Here is a 20,131-nt window from a genome sequence, read left to right as displayed (position 1 = left end):
TGTGATGGGTTCCATGTAGTATCTTGGTTTTATTTGCATCTTACTTTTGATTTTTGCTTTCCATTTTAATTATTCCTTGTTTATTTAGATGTTTTAGACCACAAGCTTTAACACAAGGTTTTAAATCCTTCAGGGTGTAATTTTCTGAAAAATTGTGATAGTCTTATTTATGTAAGTCGTACTGCATATTAATTTTTCCAAATTAACAAATCTATTAAACAAAGGCTGTATTTCAGTAAGCAAAATTAATCTCTTTCTCTCTTTCTCCAGCCTTGCAACCCTCCCAAATCTACAATCCTTCAATGTTAGTGTCTTGCACAATCCAGATTTTAACTGGTGCTCCTTTGTCAACCATGTCTTCAGCTACCTACGCTCTGATCTCTGAAATTCCCTCCTCAACCACCTTCTCATTTGAGACATTATTTAAAACCTCTGTCTTGGTTTTTGGTCATTTCTCTTGATATCTTCTGGTGCTATTTTGTTTGATAATGCTCATGTGAAGTGCTTTGGAATGTTTTCCAATGTTAATGATGCAATGTAAAGGCAGATTATTGTTTTATGGTTAATATTTCTTTTTTTTAATGTTCTACATGACCAAGCTGGTCAGCCTGAGGAAAACAGTAGTATTTTTGGGTTCCTACTTTGTGAAAAACGTTGCAGATATCAAGTTCAGGTAAAGCACAGGTTTGACATGGACTACAGTTCTCCTTGCACTACACCAAGTATAGAATGTAATTCTCAGATTGGAAAATTTTACTGCAAAAATGATTTGATTTCTCACACCAGTTCTGTTAAGGCCTTTGTGGTTTTAACTACCAGTTGTTAAAAACCTTTCTAAGATGCAATGAAGCATCGCTCGTAATAGTAGAATGATTTTGTGCTGGCAATGCATGCATGGGTATCAATGTCGGAAGCACCCACTCACATTTTGAATGGGATGCTTGTAGCCAATGTAGATTAAATATACAGCCTTTATTGTTGTGGTTCTGTTCGCCGAGCTGGAAGTTTTTGTTGCAAATGTTTCGTCCCCTGGCTAGGCGACATCATCGGTGCTTGGGAGCCTCCTGCGAAGCGCTTCTTTAATGTTTCCTCCGGTGTTTATAGTGGTCTGTCCCTGCCACTTCCGGTTGTCAGTTTCAGCTGTCCGCTGTAGTGGTTGGTATATTGGGTCCAGGTCGTCTTATCGTTTCTTAGTGATTTCAGTGCTTCCCTCTCCTTGGTGTTGAGGTTATGTGTTTGTCTTTTCCTTATTATCATAGGTACGACAGTTTGTCTCACTGTTTGTTGTGTCTCTTCTGTCAGTCCATTGTTCCTGAGTGTGCGTTCTAGTGCTGCTAGGAAGTCTGCTGTCTTGGCGTCCCTGTGGTTGTAGTTGAGCCCCTTGGCCAGTATTGTTCTTTCCGTGTCTGTGAGCTGTCTGTGGGAGAGGTTTTTAACCCAGGTGTGTGTTGTAGTGTCCTCTTTGTTGTGTGTTAGTTTGGCCATTTTTTCTTTTAGTGCCGTTTTTTTGCGGTGTGTGGTCCTGTTCTGTCCTATGGTGACTGCCTGTTCTATGGTCCGGGTCCATTCCTGATTCGTGGTTTTTGAAATTAACGACTTTTGACGCGCAATTTCTTGTCTGTATCTGTATCTATATACCAACCACTACAGCAGACAGCTGAAACTGACAACCGGAAGCGGCAGGGACAGACCACTATAAACACCGGAGGAAACATCAAAGAAGCGCTTCGCAGGAGGCTCCCAAGCACTGATGATGTCGCCTAGCCAGGGGACGAAACGTTTGCAACAAAAACTTCCAACTCGGCGAACAGAACCACAACAACGAGCACCCGAGCTACAAATCTTCGCACAAACTTTGAATACAGCCTTTAGTTCGGCTGAAATTAAACCTAGCTCAAAAAGTTAAAAGAATAATTACATGTGCAAGCCATTTTTATTATTTACCCATTGACGTATTGTGCAGTTCTTGATGAAAATAGAAACTTTTTTTTCTATTCATTTGTGGGACATGGATGTTGCTGGCATTTTTTGCCCATCCCATAAATACCCTTATGAAGGTGGTGATAAGCTACCTTGCTTTGTAATTGTACTGTTTTTTGTATTTATGTGGCATATTTAATTAGATATTATGGTAACCAATTTTCAAGAAATTAAATATTTTAACATGCAGACTTGACTAACCTTTTCACATGAGCATTCTTACAGCAACGAAGAATTACATGCACATTGTTTTGGAGTCCTGGCGACCCATTATGTTGCATATAAATTCTTTATTGATAATACATCTAATAAATGAATGTATTTGTTAATTTTCAGTTGACTTAAGTTTGTGAAGAAATCATGAAATAAGTCTCACTGCTTTAATTTTACCATATCATCATTCCTCCACCAAAATGAAAGCTATGGTTAGAGCAAAGCACATGCTTGTAACCTTTGGAAAAAGGTAATGTAAGTTTGTGATTTCTTTTAAGACACAATAGATTTGAATCTTTCAAGGAATGGAAATCCCAGTTGGGGAACCGCTCCACTTATTTTAATTTGTCCTGCCCTGGAGTTTGGGACTAGGTGGGTGGATGAGAGTGTCTAGTGGCAGGTAAGGGTTGAGTCTGGTATCTTCAGGGAAGAGAGCTGGGTGGGAGAGTAGTATCACGTGCTCTAGAGTAAATTCAGATGTCAGGGTGGGGTCAGTGTGAGTGAAAGGAGAGGGTGTGTCAGTGTGAATGATTGGACGGCCAGTAATTTTACTAGCCAAACCTTTGAGCAGGTTTTAATCTTTCTAACGTTTCCTGGCTGACTACTAGTTATGTCAGAATCCTCTTAAGTCTCTGACTCAAACTCAGTTGCCTACTTTATCAAAGGGTTCTAAGTACAGGGTATACACGATCAAAAATTGAAGTTTTCAGGGCAGTTACCTCATAATCAGTGCAGCAGGACTTTTGAGTAGTTCTGCTGCAGGGTATGCCTGTTCTGTAGGAGAAAGTGAAGACTGCAGATGCTGGAGATCACAGTCAAAATGTGTGGTGCTGGGAAAGCACAGCCAGTCAGGTAGCATCCAAGGAGCAGGAGGGTCAATGTTTTGAGCATAAGCTCTTCATCAGGATTGAAGTGGGGGGGGAGGGGATTCCCAAGGGGGCATAGAGATAAATAGGAGGGGGTGGGGCAGGACAGCAAGGTAACTAGGAATACGATAGATAGATGAAGGTGGGGAGTGATAGTGATAGATCAGAGCGAAGGGTGGAGCAGGTAGGTGGGAAGGAAGATGGACATTTAGGACAGTTCGAGAGGGTGGTGCGGAGTTGGAGGGTTGGATCTGGGATAAGGTTGGGGGAGGGGGGATGAGGCAACTGGTTGCAGGGTCCCAAGGGGGGAAGCTGAGGTGTTCTTCCTCCAGTAGTTGGGTGGCTAGAATTTAGCAGTGGAGGAGACCCAGGACTTGCATGTCCTTGGCGGAGTGGGAGGAGGAGTTGAAGTAGTTGGTCACAGGGCGGTGGGGTTGTTCAGTGCATGTGTCCCAGCAGTCAGGAAGTAAGTTGTTTGTGTGACAATGGCATGTAAGCTGCCTTTGTATTTGTATGTGGTGTGAAAAGGCAATTGTAAAAAAGGAAGTGCTAGCTTGCATTTGTATTGTCTTTCACAACCTCAGAATGTCCCACAGCTGATTAAGTACATTTTTGAATTGTAGTCACTATTGTTGACCAAATCAAACCCTCTCAAGATACGTTTGTAAGTTAGCTCGCTGAACTGGAAGGTTTGTTTTCAGATGTTTCGTCACCATGACTAGATAACACCAAGTAGTCGCCAAAAGACTAGACTCACTATCACTAGTTTCCATACATACAGACAAAGAAGGGTACCACTTTGACTGGGACAACACACACATCCTAGGACAGACAATCAAAGACACTCACGAGAATTCTTCGAGGCATGGCATTCTAACCAGAATTCCATCAATAAACACATCGACTTAGATCCCATCTACTTTCCCTTGGGGAAAACAACTGGAAATGTCACTATCCACCTTAAGAAACCAAGATTTATAAATAGAGAGGCAGGACATACCACCAGCACTTCACCGAAGACTCTGATGATGTTACCTAGTATGGTGATGAAACATATGAAAACAAACCTTCCAGTTCAGCAAGCTAACTTACATACTTATCATCAAACTGATCTACAAATCTGCTCAAAAATCGCCTCTCAAAATACATTAAGAAGATAGTCTAGACCCTATTTTAGTAAGGGGTTGTGTCCCTGATACAATTTGATTAGTCAAACTACCAAGGTTGGAAAAAAATGCACATTATTCTTACACTCCTGTTAAAATACAGACAAAACAAGAATTAAAACAAAAAGCTTACCTGTAACTCTATGAAATACTGAACAAGATAAAGTATATGTTAATTACCACTGATTAGCTGTTTGAAGGTAGTAACATCCCATTGAAACACCATTGGCAAAGGCAAATTTGGTAAAATAGATTGTCTTTTCTGCAATGTTTCTCCAGTCCAGAAGGAAAGAACATCAAGAGAAAACTTAAAGAGAGAGGTCTCAAATGTTTTGCTGTAGCAGGGATAGATATATAGTAGCTTCCAAATCCCAACCCCCAAAGTTAAACGCAACCAATCATGCTGCTGCTATCGTTCCAATGTCTCTTTGAAAAAAAACCCCAAGGTCTTTACTGGCTTGGAATAGACCACTCGATACCTCTGTTTTAACTTATTTTCATTTTAAAAAAAGGCAAAATGTACATAGTATCATCACACAATTGTAAAGCAAGGAAATTTGCAAGTCGATTTGCACACAGTCATATACCACAAACTTCACTACAATAAATTGCCAGACAATCTGTTTATTTTTGGCAATGTATTGTCGACTGAAATAGCTCCACTGAGGCTAGTATCCTGTCACCAAGTCACCCCTTGTTTACACATGGGACAGTCCTTGACTTTAGTACTGCCTCTTCAGAGTCAACTATCAGAGTATCAGTATCTTTGACACTCTCCTTTTAATTTTTTTGTCATTTTGTAAAGAGCACTCCCCTTTTATATCTGTCCTCCAGGGCTCACTGATTGGACGAGATTGACAGTCCCAAACAGGGAACTCGTGTTCTGTGGTGTCCAACTGGCTTACCTCATTACAATCGCTACAGTGTCACCAGGGAGAGAATGATGCTATTCCCACCTCTTCTTTCCAATTCTCTCTCCACCTGAAAAGGAAGTGTTTAAATATTTTTAAAAGCAAACGCTTAAAGAAAAATAAAGGAAAGAGCAAGAGAGTGGTAACTATTATGTTATGATTTTGAACTGTATCCATCTAGTTCTTAATGAGTACTGACCCAAAGCATAAATGGGTCCTAATTTGTTGCTAAGTTGCTAGTTCACCAAGAAACATCAGTCTTGCTGGTGTGAGAGCTGGAATGTTGTCACACTGGATGGAGACTGGTACCTTTGGGGCCAAATAACATTTTTGGTGGTGATTGAAAATTACATCTCTTACAGTTGACCTGATGTTTGTTTGTACTTCATTATTGGGACATTGATGTTGCTGGTAAGGTCAATATTTGTTTCCCATCCCTAATTTTCCTTGAGAAAGTGAGATTGTTGTGGGGAGTCACCTTCTTGAGCCATTATTGTCCTTTTTTTCACTGTCAGTGCTGTTAGTAAGAGAGTTCAAACTTTTGATCTGTTGACGGTGAAGGAGTGATGATATGGTTCCAGCTCAGCATGCTGTGGGGATTGGAAGGAATCTTACAGTTGGTGGTGTTCCCACATTTCTGCTGCCCATGTTGTTTTGGATGGAAGAGGTTTTGTATTTGGAAGGGACAGTTGCATGATAAATGAGCTGTTGTAATGTCGGTTGTACATTGTACACATGGTTGCCATTGTGTTGCTGGTGAAGGGATATATGTTCAATGTTGCCTTCATTCTAGTAATTCATTCCCTTCATACCGATAATCAATCCCACGAACATTTTTGAGTCCCTTTTATTGTGATAGTGCTCCAGGGCACTTGACATGGGATACTATAAGAGGAGTTTTTAAAAGTATATTTATTAGCAACAAAGACTTTTCTTTGACACTACAAAAATATAAAGTTATGAAAAATATAACAAATACCTGTATAATAAAAAAGTGCAAATTACAATACAACTACTGTCTACTAACTACTAACCTACCCGATAAAACAAAACAAAAAAACCAAACACTGTGCAAAACAACACTAATAAATAAGTAAATGACTAAAAAAAACAAACGAACGCACAAGAACACAAAATAACAATGCTCGGCGCAGAGCTCTCAAACAAAAACAGGAGTGTTGTATACGTACTCAGGAGTTCCCCCTTCCAAGGCCCAGGGCTCAGAAAACCTAACCATCCTAGTTAAATGAATGCCCTAGTTAAGATAACAAACAGATCTGTGTCCAAATAACTCAAAAAGGGCTGCCATGTCTTATAAAAAAAGGTCTGTTGTGTGGTGCACCATGTTTGTGAAAAAATCCAAGGGAATGTGCTCCATAATTAATTTTCGCCATCCCAGCAAACCCAATGGGTTCTCAGACACCCAATTTATCAGAATGTTCTTCCATGCACAGTAAGTAAGAATATTAAATAGTTTCTTCCCATGCCTGTCTTAAGATAGATTCAGTCAACCTAGAAGGAGAGATGTCAGGTCTACTTTAACTTTGGTCCTCAATACCCGCCCTTTCTCTCCCGCCACAGTGCTCCAATAAACAGGGAGCCTGTGGCATGTCCAGAAGCAATGGGTAAGAGTACCTACACATATTTTACATATGAGGCACATTGGAGATGCCCCTTTTTTAAACTTCACCAGATGGTCTGGTGCCAAATGAACACTGTGCAGAACTTTTAACTGCATAGCGTATGTCCTATTACAGATTGAGATCTTTTGCGTGTTCTCCCATGTTTCCTCTCATGTTTCAGAAGAGATCTCCATTCCTAGCTCTTGCTCCCAGATCCCTCATAACCGGTTAATATCCTACCAGGCTCTGCCACCCAGTAGATGATAGAGGGCACTAACCGAAAGGGTGCTTGTGGAATGTAGCAACAACCTCTCTGTATTGGGCTTAGTGAGAAGCGTAGTCTTCTTCTGGATGAAATCCCTAACCTGAAAAAAACGGAAAAGATCTCTGCTGGACATCCCGTATTTGTGGCTCAGTTGCTCGAAAGACATCATCAACTCCCCCTCAAACAAGTCTCCCAAACTGGAAACTCCTCTTGCTGCCCATAGTTTGAACCCTGAGTCCATCATCCCTGGTCAGAACCCTGACATACCAACTATGGGGGGGTGAGTGGTGAAGTCTTGGATAAATAACCCTCACTCTGGCGCATTGCCCTCCATGCCTTGAACGTACTAATAACAATGGGGTTCCAGCAGTGGTCCATAACTGTCTTCATCTTATCCTTGAACAATAGGTTAGTAAGAGGGCACTTTGCCTGGGAGGCTTCAGTATCCAGCCATATTGAGTCTGGATCGTTACGTGCCCAATCGCACACAAAGGACAGCAGGGAACTCAATTGATACCTCCTAATGTCTGGAAAATCAACTCCTCCCCATCCTTGAGGCAACTGCAATTTAGTAAGTTTGATGAGGGACCGCCCACAACGCCAAACGAAAGAATTAAACCAACCTATAATTTTCCGCAACATTGACCTGGAAACATTATAGGGAGTGTACACATGGGATAAAGCAAACAAGGGAGGACATTCATCTTAATAAGGGCTATTCGTCTATTCGTCCCAACCACAAAATTGGAAGAGCCTTCCATCTCTGGAGATCCTGCTTAATATTGTCAAAGAGATGAACAAAGTTTGTCTGAAATAACCGATCAAACATGGGGGTAATAAACATACCTAGGTTCCAGAAACCCGCCCGTGACCACTTAAAGGGGAACCTAGGGCCACCTTTAACCTCTGGCACTTCCTTAAGGTCCCCCAAAGGTATAGCCTCCGACTTTGCAAAGTTGATCTTATATCCTGAAATAGCCCCAAATGAATTAATACATTGTATCAGATGGGATACGGAGGTCATCGGGTCCAATAAAATCAAAAGGACGTGATCTGCATCTGGTGTAATCTTGTGTGCCCTCGGTTCCACTTCCAGAGCGGTTTTGTGGATGTTCTGACGAATAGCCTCTGCCAGTGGCTCTAGCATCGACGTAAACAACAGTGGTGAGAAGGGGCAACCTTAACGATCACCTTTGCCAATCCTAAAATTCCCAGACTTCAGCCCATTGTTGATGACCACTGCCAGGGGGTGGTGATATAAAACCTCCACCCACCTAGTAAAGACCAAACCCAGCCCAAACCGCTCTAAGACATAAAAGAGATATGGCCATTCCACCTGGTCAAATACTTTCCCTGCATCGAAGGAAATTGCCAACCCCTGGATCAATCGTTGCTGACATGCTTGGATCATATTCAGCAACCTTCTAATATTATCAGAGGACCTATGGCCCCTTGTAAAACCTGCCTATTCCTCTTTGACAATATAGGGCAGCATCTCCAATAACAGCGCCAAAATCTTCGACAGAATCTTAAAACCTGAATTTAATGAGAGATGGACCTATATGAGGCACAATCCTCAGGAACCTTCTTAAGAATTATGGAAATATTAGCTTCTCTCAAAGATGGTGGTAAGCATTCATGCATATAGGAGTGATTGTACATTTCCAGCATCGGCCCTGACAGAATCCCTATGAACTCCTCATAAAAATCATCCAGGAGACCATCAGGGCCAAGCGCTTTCCCACTTTAAAGTGGCTTAACTGCCTCCTGTATTTCCTGAACTGTCAGGGGAGCATTGAGGAGAGAGGCCTTTTCCAAGGTTACCCCCCAGGAGGTCCAGGCTCTTTTAAAAAAAAAAGGTTTCCGTCTTGGGCCACCCATCCGTGCAACCTTCAGTCCAATACAATTCAGAGTGAAAACTCTGAAAAGCCTCATTAATCCTTTTGGCATAATATTTAAGGACGCTGGTGCAGACTCTCAACTGCAGTAATGAATTGGGGAGCACGCTTTTTCCTAGTCAGATACGCTAAATACTTCCCTGGCCTTTCCCCATACTCGAACAGCCTTTGTCAAGCAAAAGCAAGTTCTTTCTTATATTCCAAGTATTTTTTAAAAAAGAAAAATTATTAGTGGGAAGGAAAAAAGGGAAAACATGGAAAGAAGGAAAAGAGGACAAACATGCACTATATGTTTCAGACCAATCAGACTATTTTAAAGTGTCCACAAAGTTCTTGGCTTTATCCGCCAAGTCAGATGTATAAACTGTGTCCTCGTGGCTGACACGGAACACCGCAGGGTACCTCATGGAGTACTGGATACCCAGGTTCCTCAGCCTCTTAACTTCATTGAAGGACTTCCTCCTTTGAATTACAGCTACCGAGAAATCTTGAAAACCCGTAGTTTTTGACCCCTTGTACAGCAGTGCCTGTGGATCTTTCCCCTGTGATCTGGAGGCTCCTCTCACTCTTTGCTTGTTCCTGTATGTGTGGAAGTGCACTTGAACCAGCCAGGGGCACTGTACCGGCCCAGACCTGCGCACTGCCACTCTATATAGGCTCTTTCAATGTGCAGTTGGCTGGACTCGATGTGAAGGCCCAGGAACTGTGGAAGCCAGTGTTCAAAGATGCCTACTGGCTGCCCACCTTTTTCACCCTCCAGGAGCCCGACAATCCATAGATTCATCCTCTGACTTTGATTTTCAAGGTTGTTGACCTGATCTCGCAAGGCCCATGCTTGGTGTTCCAGGGCCTGGATCTATCTGGATGAGGACACAGTCGCTGCTTCCGTGGCTGTAGTTCCACCCTCCACCTCCTCCATCCACGCCCTGAGGCCCTGGAGCTCCGGTTAATGCTTTTTCAGCATCGATGTGATGGGTTGAATCTGGGCACAGATTTCCTCGAACACAGCCTCAACCTTCGTGGTTCATCTCACCAATTCCTGCGAGTCTGTTAAGTCCCTCGGGGGTTCAGGAGAGGCCGCAGGCGTGCCCGGTGCTGCAGAGGAGTGTCCTCCCTGCTACTGTTTGCTTGCTCCCTTTCCTTTTGGCATCCTTCCCACTCCCAAAGTTAACAAACATGTCTCCCCAAGGCTTTAAATGAATAATTCCCTTTTAAGAGTTAGCCAGGGATGGCAAAAAACACCCATATGCCTTGGCTGTTAGGCAGAGCTGTCCATGGCGCTACTACTGAATCGTTGTCATCTTGCCAAGTCCAACACGGGAGATTTAAAATGATGAGAGTTGAATGTTTCCAGCTGATATCTGAAAATCTCAATCTAAAATTTGAACTTCAATGTGCTGTTTTGAAGAACTGCAATTACCATTTCCCTGTGTCCTTAACCTTTTCATGAAGAATATCGGCTATTCCCAAGTAGACAAACAGGAGGCTGGAAGAACACAGCAAGTCAGACCGATTCAGGAGGTGGAGAAGTCAACGTTTTGGATATTAACCCTTCTTCAGGACTCAGTTATTCCCAAATTATTCCATAGAGGTACTGTTAGTTGTCATAAGTAAACTATCTTAGTCCAGTGTTTTTTTTTTGTTTTTTTTTAAAGAACCTTGATTATTTTCTCAACTAAAAGTAATGGGGTCAAAAATGGAAAGTTGTGGAAGATATTTGTCAGGATCACAGTGTTCCATCATCGCATGTTTGTTCATTGCAGTACAAGCAATATGCTAACTTTGTGCCACCTGCTGACTCAAAAGATTTCAATACAGAGCAGGTGCTGATAACTGTGCAGGAAATCATTCTGATCTGGGAAACTGTAGAATAGCCTAACACAAGTGACAGAAGGCTGCAAAGTTTTCAGATGCTGTGCTGTGTTTGAAGTAAAAAGCAGTAAAGATGTCTTGTCTTTGTAAGAAATTCTCCAAACAGACTCAAAAGGTAATGGAGACAGTGGACCTACATTAATTCTGCAAGAAACTCATTGACGTTATATGAGTGATCAAGGCCAGTGGTGCTTTGAATGTCAAATCCCACCAATCATTAGCCACCTGCCCCACTCAGTGCAGCACATTCCTGTCAGTCAGTTTCCAACACTCTCCATAAGATCTCATTTATTGGCTTTACATCAGTTGGTCTTCAGCAAGCTTCCCAGCAGCTTACACACATTGACAACTATTTAACTATAACCATTATATCCCATTCTCTGAAACATTTCCCTCTCTCGCAGAACAAGGTGGCACAAGGGGAGGTGGTGGTATTGCCTAGATCAGTAATCCAGAGATCTGTGCTAATGCTCTGATGACTTGGGTTTGAGTCCCACTATTGCAGATCGTGGGATTTGAAGTCTGTTAATAACAGTCCAGAATTAACAACTCATGTAATGGTGATTGTGAAATTATTGTCGATTGTTGGAAACAACCCCACCTGGTTTGGGAAAACATTAAGGAAACATTAACTGGTCTAGCCTGCAATTGACTCCTGACGAGGTGATTTTTAACCTAATTGGATTAGGTTCCTAATTGGGATCATGCTAGATTTATCTTTAACTCACACAAGACTATTATATCATCAGATTAGGTGGCGCTCAATGAAATCTCCAACATCAATCCTTTCACAACTGATTCTATTCCCTTGGTACAATGGGTAAACTCTTGAAACTAAGTCAGAAACTGATGGCTTAAGACCCTTTCCTAATATGAGTACAAAAGTCTAGGCAGTTACCCCAGTGCAGTCCTGAAGTCATTCTGGAAATGTAGAGGTACTGTCTTTCAGGTTGATTATTACATTGAGGCCCTGCCTGTAGATATAAAAGGACTTTTTTTCAAATTTTCGAAGAAGAGTAGCAGTGCTAACACTGATACTAAGCCAATACTCATCCTTCAATCAACATCCCAATGGTGACTGCCTCGTTGTTCTCGGGAGATGATCGGAGATTAACTGCAATTCCATGAACCCCTAGCAGCTAGGACCTAGCTTATATCAAGGCCTCTTGTACTGCACAGTAGCATAATATGTAATAATATCCCCTTCAATCTGATCAGGATAATCATGTGGACTTCTTGATTCTCTTCAAATCCAGATGCAATTTCATGCTATTTTTGAGAAGTTTTATTTTGCGTCCTAAGGAGATTTATTTTATTTGACTCATGAAGCAACATATGATTGATCATTTTGCCTAATTGGTACAACCTATGCTCTTGCATCAGAGACAAAATAAAGATTATATGAGGCAGGATAATATTTCTGTATTCTGTGCTATATCCAAGTGAAAAACTTTGCCCAGCTTCAGTCATTTTGAACATTCCTCCAACATTGCACTACACAACAGCCTGTCCAGTGTCCTGGTTTTAAAACCCCACTGCCTTATGTTCTTCAAAGTAATGAAAAAATGGTTTGGTCGTCTCACATAGTAATAGATACAGACCTGTCACTGAGTGGTGTCTGAGTTCTGAAGAAGAGCCAGATCAGACTTGAAACATTAACTTTGCTTCTCTCACAACAGATGCTGCAGGCCTGTTGAGATACTCCAGAACTTATTTTTCTGTCAGATTTTGTACAAGAGATAGGGGAAATCAAAACTCTCTCTTTTAAAATGACAGGCCCTGTGAAACAGCTCACCAAACCACCGTTGTACTTAGCTGCCACAAAGTCTGTTAGATCATCCAGGGTCAACCTCGGCACCAGAAACACCAACAGCATACACAATCCTGGTGACCCTGCAAACTCCTCCTTATTCACATCTGGGGGCTTGCCACAAAATTGGGAGAGTTGTCCTATAAGGCTCGTGAAGCAACTGTCAAACTCATGGAATGATACCTTGTAGTAATGTCCTGGGCACCACTGTCACCATTCCTGGACATACTCTGACCCACCAGCAGTGCACACCCAACAGAGGTGGCAGCACAATGTGCATACAGTCAGGAGAGATTTGCCTCAGTTGTCCACAACAGTGACTCAAACCTCTTGAAGTCTCAAGTGGTCAGCTCAAATGAGCATGGAAACCTCCCGATTACCACCAATCCACACCCCTACAAGTGGTAAATCAGGTCTCCTCCATTGAACACCACTTGGAGGATACTCAGAGGATGACAAGGGAACAGGATGTACTCTGGGTGGGAGCTTCAATGTCCATCAGCAAGAGTTGTTCAATAGTCCTACTACTGACTGAGCTGGTTGCATTCTAAAATAACTGCTGGAGTTGGCCAATGGCAGGCAATGAGGGAACTATCAAGAAGTAGAAATATACTTAACCTTGTTCTTACCAATCAACCTGTAGCACATGCAAGTACTCATTACAGTACTAGTAAGAATGGCCACAGCACAGTTCTAGTCAAGAAGATCACTCTCAAATTGAAGATATCCTGCACTATGTTATGTGGCACTGCCACCAGGCTTAAAGAGATAGTATTCAAACCGATCTGGCAACTAAAGACTGGTCATGCGTGACGCACAATGGACCATCAATGGGAGCAGAACTGTATTCAATACAATTGATAATGTCATGGCCCAGCATATTACCCACATGACCTAAGTAAAGGTCAACTTCATGAGGATACAACACAGCACTTGTATGCCAAGCAGTATGCATTGGAACTGAGAAATCCCACAGCCAATGGAACAGATCTAAATTTAGCAGCTCTGTTACATCCAGTCATGAATGGTGGTAACAAGTTAAGTGCTCATTGAAGGAGGATCCACAGATATCATCATCATCATCAGTGATTTGGCAGCCCAGCGCCTAATGAAAAGATGAGGCTGAAGCATCTGTAAGCATCTTCAATCTGAAGTGCCAAGTGGATGATCCATCTCATCCTTCTTATGAGGTCCCCAGCATCACAAATACTAGCCTTCAGTCAATTTCTTCCCTCCATGTCATCAGGAAGTGGAGGGAGGTGCTGGATACTGCAATGGATATGGGCCCTAATGACATTTCTGATAGTTGTTCTGAAGACAAATGCTGCAGAGCTAGTTGTGCTCCAAGCCAAACTGTTTTAGTACAGTATAACATTAGTATCTACTTGGCAATGCTGAAAATTGTCCATGTGCTTCCTGTCCAGAAAACGTAGGGCAAATTTAGCTTGGTCAGCCTACTCTCAATCATAAATACAGTGATAGAATATGTCATCAGTTGTTGTTGTGTCACCATAGTCTTATTGGACCACAGGGCTGCTCTTTCAACAGAGAGAGAGACAACCTTTGGTGATTTAACCTGAGGGCCAACGTAACTCGGGTGAGGAGGGAGGTTGAGAAGAAGAGCCTTTTGTGGTAACCTCAGTCAGTAATGGGAATTGAACCCATTCTGTTGGCATCACATTGCTTCATAAATCAACCGTCCAGCAAAATGAGCTAAATCTGAGTTAATTTGCCAATTGGGGGATGACAACAGCAACAGCAGAGCGGTGACACCAAAGCTCACTCTGCTGTATAGCAGGGAGGGTCTAAGTGCAGGTGAACAATAGCAATAGAGGACTGTATAGTCAGGGCATATCTGTGGCCACAAAATGGTGCCAGAATGGTGTGTTGCCCTCTGGTGCCAAGATCAAGCAAGTCGCTGAGTAGTTGTGGGACATTCTCAAAAGGGATGGCAAGCAGCCAGAGGTCATGGTACATGTTGGTACTAACAGCAAAGACAGGAAGAGTGACAAGGCCCTGCAAGGGGAGTTTAGTAGTAAATAGAAAAGCAAGACCTGTTGAGTTGTAATCTCAGGATTACCTCTTGTGCCATGCACTAGTGAGGCTCTGAATAGGAAGATAGTACAGTTAATAGAGCTAGTATAGGAGGGAGGGTTTCAGATATGTGGATCATTGGGATGTCTGCCAGGGCAGGTGGGACCTGAAAGAGAAGGATGGGTTGCACCTAACTTGGAAGGATGCCAATATCCTGGCAGGGAGGCTTGCTCGTGTCACTTGGGAGGATTTACTCTCGTGTGTGAGTGGAGGCAGAACCAAAACAGTAGGTCAGCAAGTAAAATAACCAAGGTGGAGTTCAAGACTTAAGGCCAGTAAGGCTAAGAGGAAGAACAGACAGGGAGAGGTTACTGAACATGGTGGGACTGGCAGTCTGGTGTATGTTTGATTTAACATGAGAATGACAGGTAAGACAAATGGATTAGTATATAAAACTATGATGTTTTAGCTATTGCAGGGTTTAGATGTTTCAGGAGATACAGGGGAATGTAAAAGAGGTGGGGGAGTAGCATTATTGATAAGGGAGAATATCACAGCTGGAGGACATCTTGGAGGGCTCATCCTGTGAGGTCATGGGTAAAGTCAGGAATAGGAAAGGTGCAGTCATTTTGGTAGGGTTGGACTACAGGCCTTCCAACAGCCAGCAGGTGACAGAGGAACAGATATGTGGACAGATGATGGAAAAATATTTTTAAAAATGGAAGTGTTGTGGTGGGTGATTTTAGCTTCTCTTATATTGATTGGGATTCCTTTAGTAAGCTTTTCAACTAACTACCTAACACCTTTGCAAGACCTCGTCACTCTTCCAGCCTGTGTTGTTGGTACTCATGTGTGTGCGAGGGCTTTGTTTTGGGGGTTTTGTTAAGTGTGTCCAGGAGAGTTTCTTGAAGCATTGTGTAAATAGTCCAGTGAAGAAGGGGGCCACACTAGACGTGGTATTGGGGAATGAGCCCAGCCAGGTGACCCAAGTCTCAGTGGGGAACATTTCAGAAACGGTGACCATAATTTCCTAAATTTTAAGGTACTTATGAATAAGAATAGTCCTTGAATGAGAGTTCTAAATGGGGGAAGGCTAACTGTGACAATATTAGGCAGGAACTGGAGAATGTAAATTGGAGGCAACTGTTTGAGGATAAATAGTCATCTGCATTGGGGGCTGCAGGGTGACTTGACCAAATTTACAAAGTTACCGAGAGACTCTAACAGACAATTGGAACGCAGATGCTGGAGACCAGAGTCAAAAAGTGTGGTGCTGGAAAAGCACAGCAGGGCAGGCAGCATTCTTCATCTCCCCTACTCCCACTTCATCCCAGATCTAACCCTCCAACTTGGTACTGCCCTTTTGAACTGTCCTACCTGTACATCTTTCCTGTCACCTATCCGCTCCACCTTCCTCACTGACCACCTGCATCTAGCTATCACCTTCCCAGCTACCTCATACCCACCTCCACCCCCCCATTTATCTCTCAGCCCCACCGCCCACCACTTTCTGATGAAGGGCTTATGTCTGAAACGTCGATTCCCCTGATCCTTGGAATTTGTCTGACCTGCTGTGTTTTTCCAGCTCCACACTTTTCAGAATGGGAATGGATGGTCGGAGTCTTCTTCCCAGGGCAGAAATTTCAATTATAAGGGGGCATTCCTTTAAGGTAAAAGGGGGAAAGTTTAAAGGAGATGAGAGAGGCAGTTTTTTTTACACAGATGATGATAAGTGCCTGGAATGCACTACAGGCGAAGGTGATAGAAGCGGGTATGATAGCAATATTTAAGAGGCATTTGACAGATACATGAATGCGCAAGGAATAGAAAAATATTGACTGAATTGAGGCAGAAGAGTTTTAATTTAAAAAGGCAGTATGTGTCAGTGCAGACTTGGTGGGCTGAAGGGCCTGTTCCTGTGCTGTTTTGTTCTTTGTGCTATCACTGCACTACAAGAGCCCCCAGTTCCTCTCAGCAGTCTCCTAGACCTAACCATCTTCTGCTTCATCAATGATTATACCCCATCATAAGGTCAAAGTTGGAGGTGTTTGCTGCTGATTGCACAATGTTCAGCTTAAATGACAACTACTCAGATACTGGAGCAATCTGTGTCTAAATTAAACACAATTGGACAACATTCTGGCTTGGGCTGATTGGTGACAAGTACCTTTGGTGCCACATGAACACCACTGGCATTCCCTCTCAACCTCCTGGAGCTTAACATCAACCAGACACTGAACTGGCCCAACTACATAAATACTGTGGCTACAAGAGCAAGTCAGAGAATGGGAATTCTGTGCTGTCTAGCTTACTGCCTGACCCCACAAGGCTTTTATTGCTATCATCGACAAGAAAAAAGTGACTGCAGCAGTTCAAGAATGCAGCTCATTGCCACCATCTCCAAGAAAAATGTGAGGACTGCAGATGCTGGAGATCAAAGTCAAAACAGGCTGGAAAAGTGCAGCAGGTCAGGTAGCATCTGAGGAGCAGGAGAGTAGACGTTTTGAGCACAAGCTCTTCATCAGGAATGAAGATGAAGAACTTATGCTCAAAACGTCAACTCTCCTGCTCCTCGGCTGCTGCCAGACTGGTTATGCTTTCCCAGCACCACATGTTTTGACTGACTACCATCTACAAGTCAGGAGTGAAATGGGATATTCTCTATTTACCTAGATGAGTGCAACCCCAATAGTAAACAAACTTGATACTATCCAGAACAAAGCAGCCCATTTGATTGGCACCTCATCTAACATCTTCAACATTCTGTACCTCCACCACTGACACACATTAGCAACTACAAAATGCACTGCCAGCAACAAAACAGACAGCACCTACTAAAACCAACGCTTCTACCACCTAGATAGATAAAGACTGAGGATGCTACCTGTACGTTCCAAGCCACACATGGACCTAATTTGGAACTATATTACTATTCCTTTTCTATTGCCAAGTCAAAACCTTGGAATTGCAGCCCTAACAACATTGTTGGTTTACCTACTCCCAGTGAACTGCAGCAGTTCAAGAATGCAGCTCACCACCACATTCTGAAGGACGATTAGGGATAGACAATAAATGCCAATAACACCCACATCCTATGAATGAATAAATAAAAAGCTTTAGACATCAGGAACTTATAGGAGAGTGATAAGTGTACCTGCATACCCTAACCTTTATTGAGATGGCTATTGTGCCTGTGGCCAGTGACAGGACTAAAGTCTTTGAAGATCATGGAAACCTCATACTTAATCCTGTTTAGATTAGATTACACTACAGTGTGGAAACAGGCCCTTTCGGCCCAACAAGTCCACACCGACACGCCGAAGCGCAACCCACCCATACCCCTACATTTACCCCTTACCTAACACTACGGGCAATTTAGCATGGCCAATTCATGGCCTGCACATCTTTGGACTGTGGGAGGAAACCGGAGCACCCGGAGGAAATCCACGCAGACACGGGGAGAACGTGCAAACTCCACACAGTCAGTCGCCTGACGTGGGAATTGAACCCGGGTCTCTGGCGCTGTGAGGCAGCAGTGCTAACCACTGTGCCACCGTGCCGCCCACTTTTTTTTTCCACTCCTGTTCTATTTATTGGCAATATCTCGTATCTCACTTTCTCCTTGTCCTCCACAGATTTCTAATTTACAAACTGGAGATGCTGTTTAGACAGGGGTTGCAGTTGTGCTTTCAGGTTTCCTTAATGGTGCATTGTATGGTTTTTTTCAGTGAGCTTTTGTCTACTGAGTGATTTACCAGCTGATTTTCCTTTCTGTTAGCAGCTGTGCTTGTAGCAGTTACATTACAAATTACTTTCAAAATGTGGACATTTAGAAAATGATTGCTGTAATAAAACACAGGGTTCAGTTGATGATATAAAGAAAAGAAACCAAAAGACTTGCATTGACATAGCACAATCTTAGGATTGCCATAGTGTTTTACAGCTAAAGGAATAAATGTAATTATTTGTAATTGTCAGTCGTAATTATTATTATTATTTATCATGCAGTTTATAATTGGGGATGTTAACCCTAATTACATGGAAATTGGACAAGTTTCTCTGCTGATGGAAGAGCAATCCCCTACAAGGAGTTAAATGATGAGAAGGTGTGAATCAGGAGTTTCTTGTGGGACAGAAGGGGAATGGTGTTGAGGGGCCTCCTCCTCAGCACCTGACCTCTGTTCTTGGTCATTACAACATCCACTCCGCATGCAAGAGTGAACTAATCATGTGTGTTTTCCATGTTCTTTGCTTGACCCAGTGCTTCCAAGTAAAGCCAGTTCTTCTGGTCTAGACCATCTCACAGTCTAGCTGGCTGATGAGAACAGCACTCTCACCATGGCTGGAATGGGTTTGTGAATGCTATCTTTCTGAGAGAGGACATCAAGTTTGTACTCCATGGAATCACTACCATTCAGATTACAATTCAGCAAATCTAGTAAAAATCTGATAGAAGGCAGATTGCTGTGACATCCTGCAAGCCCCAGTGTACGTTCTGATTCACAGTCATGATGGCAACAGTTTGAATGTGCATGGTAGCAAGCTGATGTGGCTGACAATAACCTGATTTTTATTGCAGGGTGTTTGGTGCTTGTGCTGAAATGGATCATGTGATTTTGGACATCAGATCCTGCATAGCTGGGACTATAATTGTGCTTGAAGCCCTATGCACTGTTGTTTTGGAGGTCTTTGTGCTTCTTGACAATGAACGCAAGTCTTGCGGCAGGTCTACATGCTTGCAACATCCTACTATAAGCTGATCTATTTAATTTCTCATATCGGTCCTCTCCAACAGAACCTGTGTGCCTCCTTACTCTCCAGCAAGCTAGCACCTAATTGATTCCTGCTCTCTATCATGGCTATTACTCACTTGTAACTGGTGATTTCATTATATCTAGATCCCAACTCTAATCTGTACGTTGCCATTATCTGTATTGGTAGTGACTGAATGTGAAATCAAGATATGGTGCTGTATCTTCACTCGATCCCTGTGTTCTGTCATAGAAAATACTTGGCAGATGAAGCAACCTGTCTGAACTCTTAGGTTGATTGACTTCAGTCAGTTTCAATTGACGATCATTGATTTTAAGCACTGATTCAGCTCCTCTCCCAATAGTGTCTGATTGGTTGAGTGTTTTCAACGTTTTCAAATGTTTGCGGCACAGTGGCTCAATCGTTAGCACTGCAGCCTCTCAGCGCCAGGGACCCAGGTTCAGTTCCAGCCTTGGGCGACTGTGTGGAGTTTGCACGTTCTCCCAGGGGTTGCGTGGGTTTCCTCCGGGTGCTCTGGTTTCCTCCCACAGTCCAAAGATGTGCAGGTCAGGTGGATTGGCCATGCTAAATTGCCCATTGTGTTAGGTGCATTAGTCAGAGAGAAATGGGTCTGGGTGAGTTACTCTTCGGAGGGTCGGTGTGGACTTGTTGGGCCGAAGGGCCTGTTTCCACACTGTACGGAATCTAATCATTTCAGATTTCTAGCATCATTGCACAGATT

At 42.9% G+C, this 20,131-nt stretch overlaps 1 protein-coding gene across 3 annotated transcripts in view; it reads left to right on the top strand.

The window, feature by feature from the left end:
- mta3 (metastasis associated 1 family, member 3) overlaps positions 1-20,131 on the top strand; it is a 300,725-nt gene that overhangs the window by 217,481 nt on the left and 63,113 nt on the right. The window contains exon 20 of one of the 3 annotated variants that reach the window (XM_087991287.1): positions 271-1,040. The exons of the other annotated variants lie outside the window; for them this stretch is intronic. Coding sequence (XP_087847413.1) covers positions 271-385 — 115 coding nt within the window. The 3' untranslated portion in view covers positions 386-1,040. Of the gene's footprint in view, positions 1-270; positions 1,041-20,131 lie in introns of those variants that run through there. 3 annotated transcript variants of the gene reach the window in all.

This window comes from Chiloscyllium plagiosum, unplaced genomic scaffold, assembly GCF_037043375.1.
Source record: "Chiloscyllium plagiosum isolate Xiang-an unplaced genomic scaffold, Cpla_swu_hap1 HiC_scaffold_10, whole genome shotgun sequence".
Lineage (NCBI taxonomy): Eukaryota > Metazoa > Chordata > Chondrichthyes > Orectolobiformes > Hemiscylliidae > Chiloscyllium > Chiloscyllium plagiosum.
The sequence above is the reverse complement of the archived record's forward strand: the minus strand, read 5'-3'. Positions and strand labels throughout refer to the sequence as shown.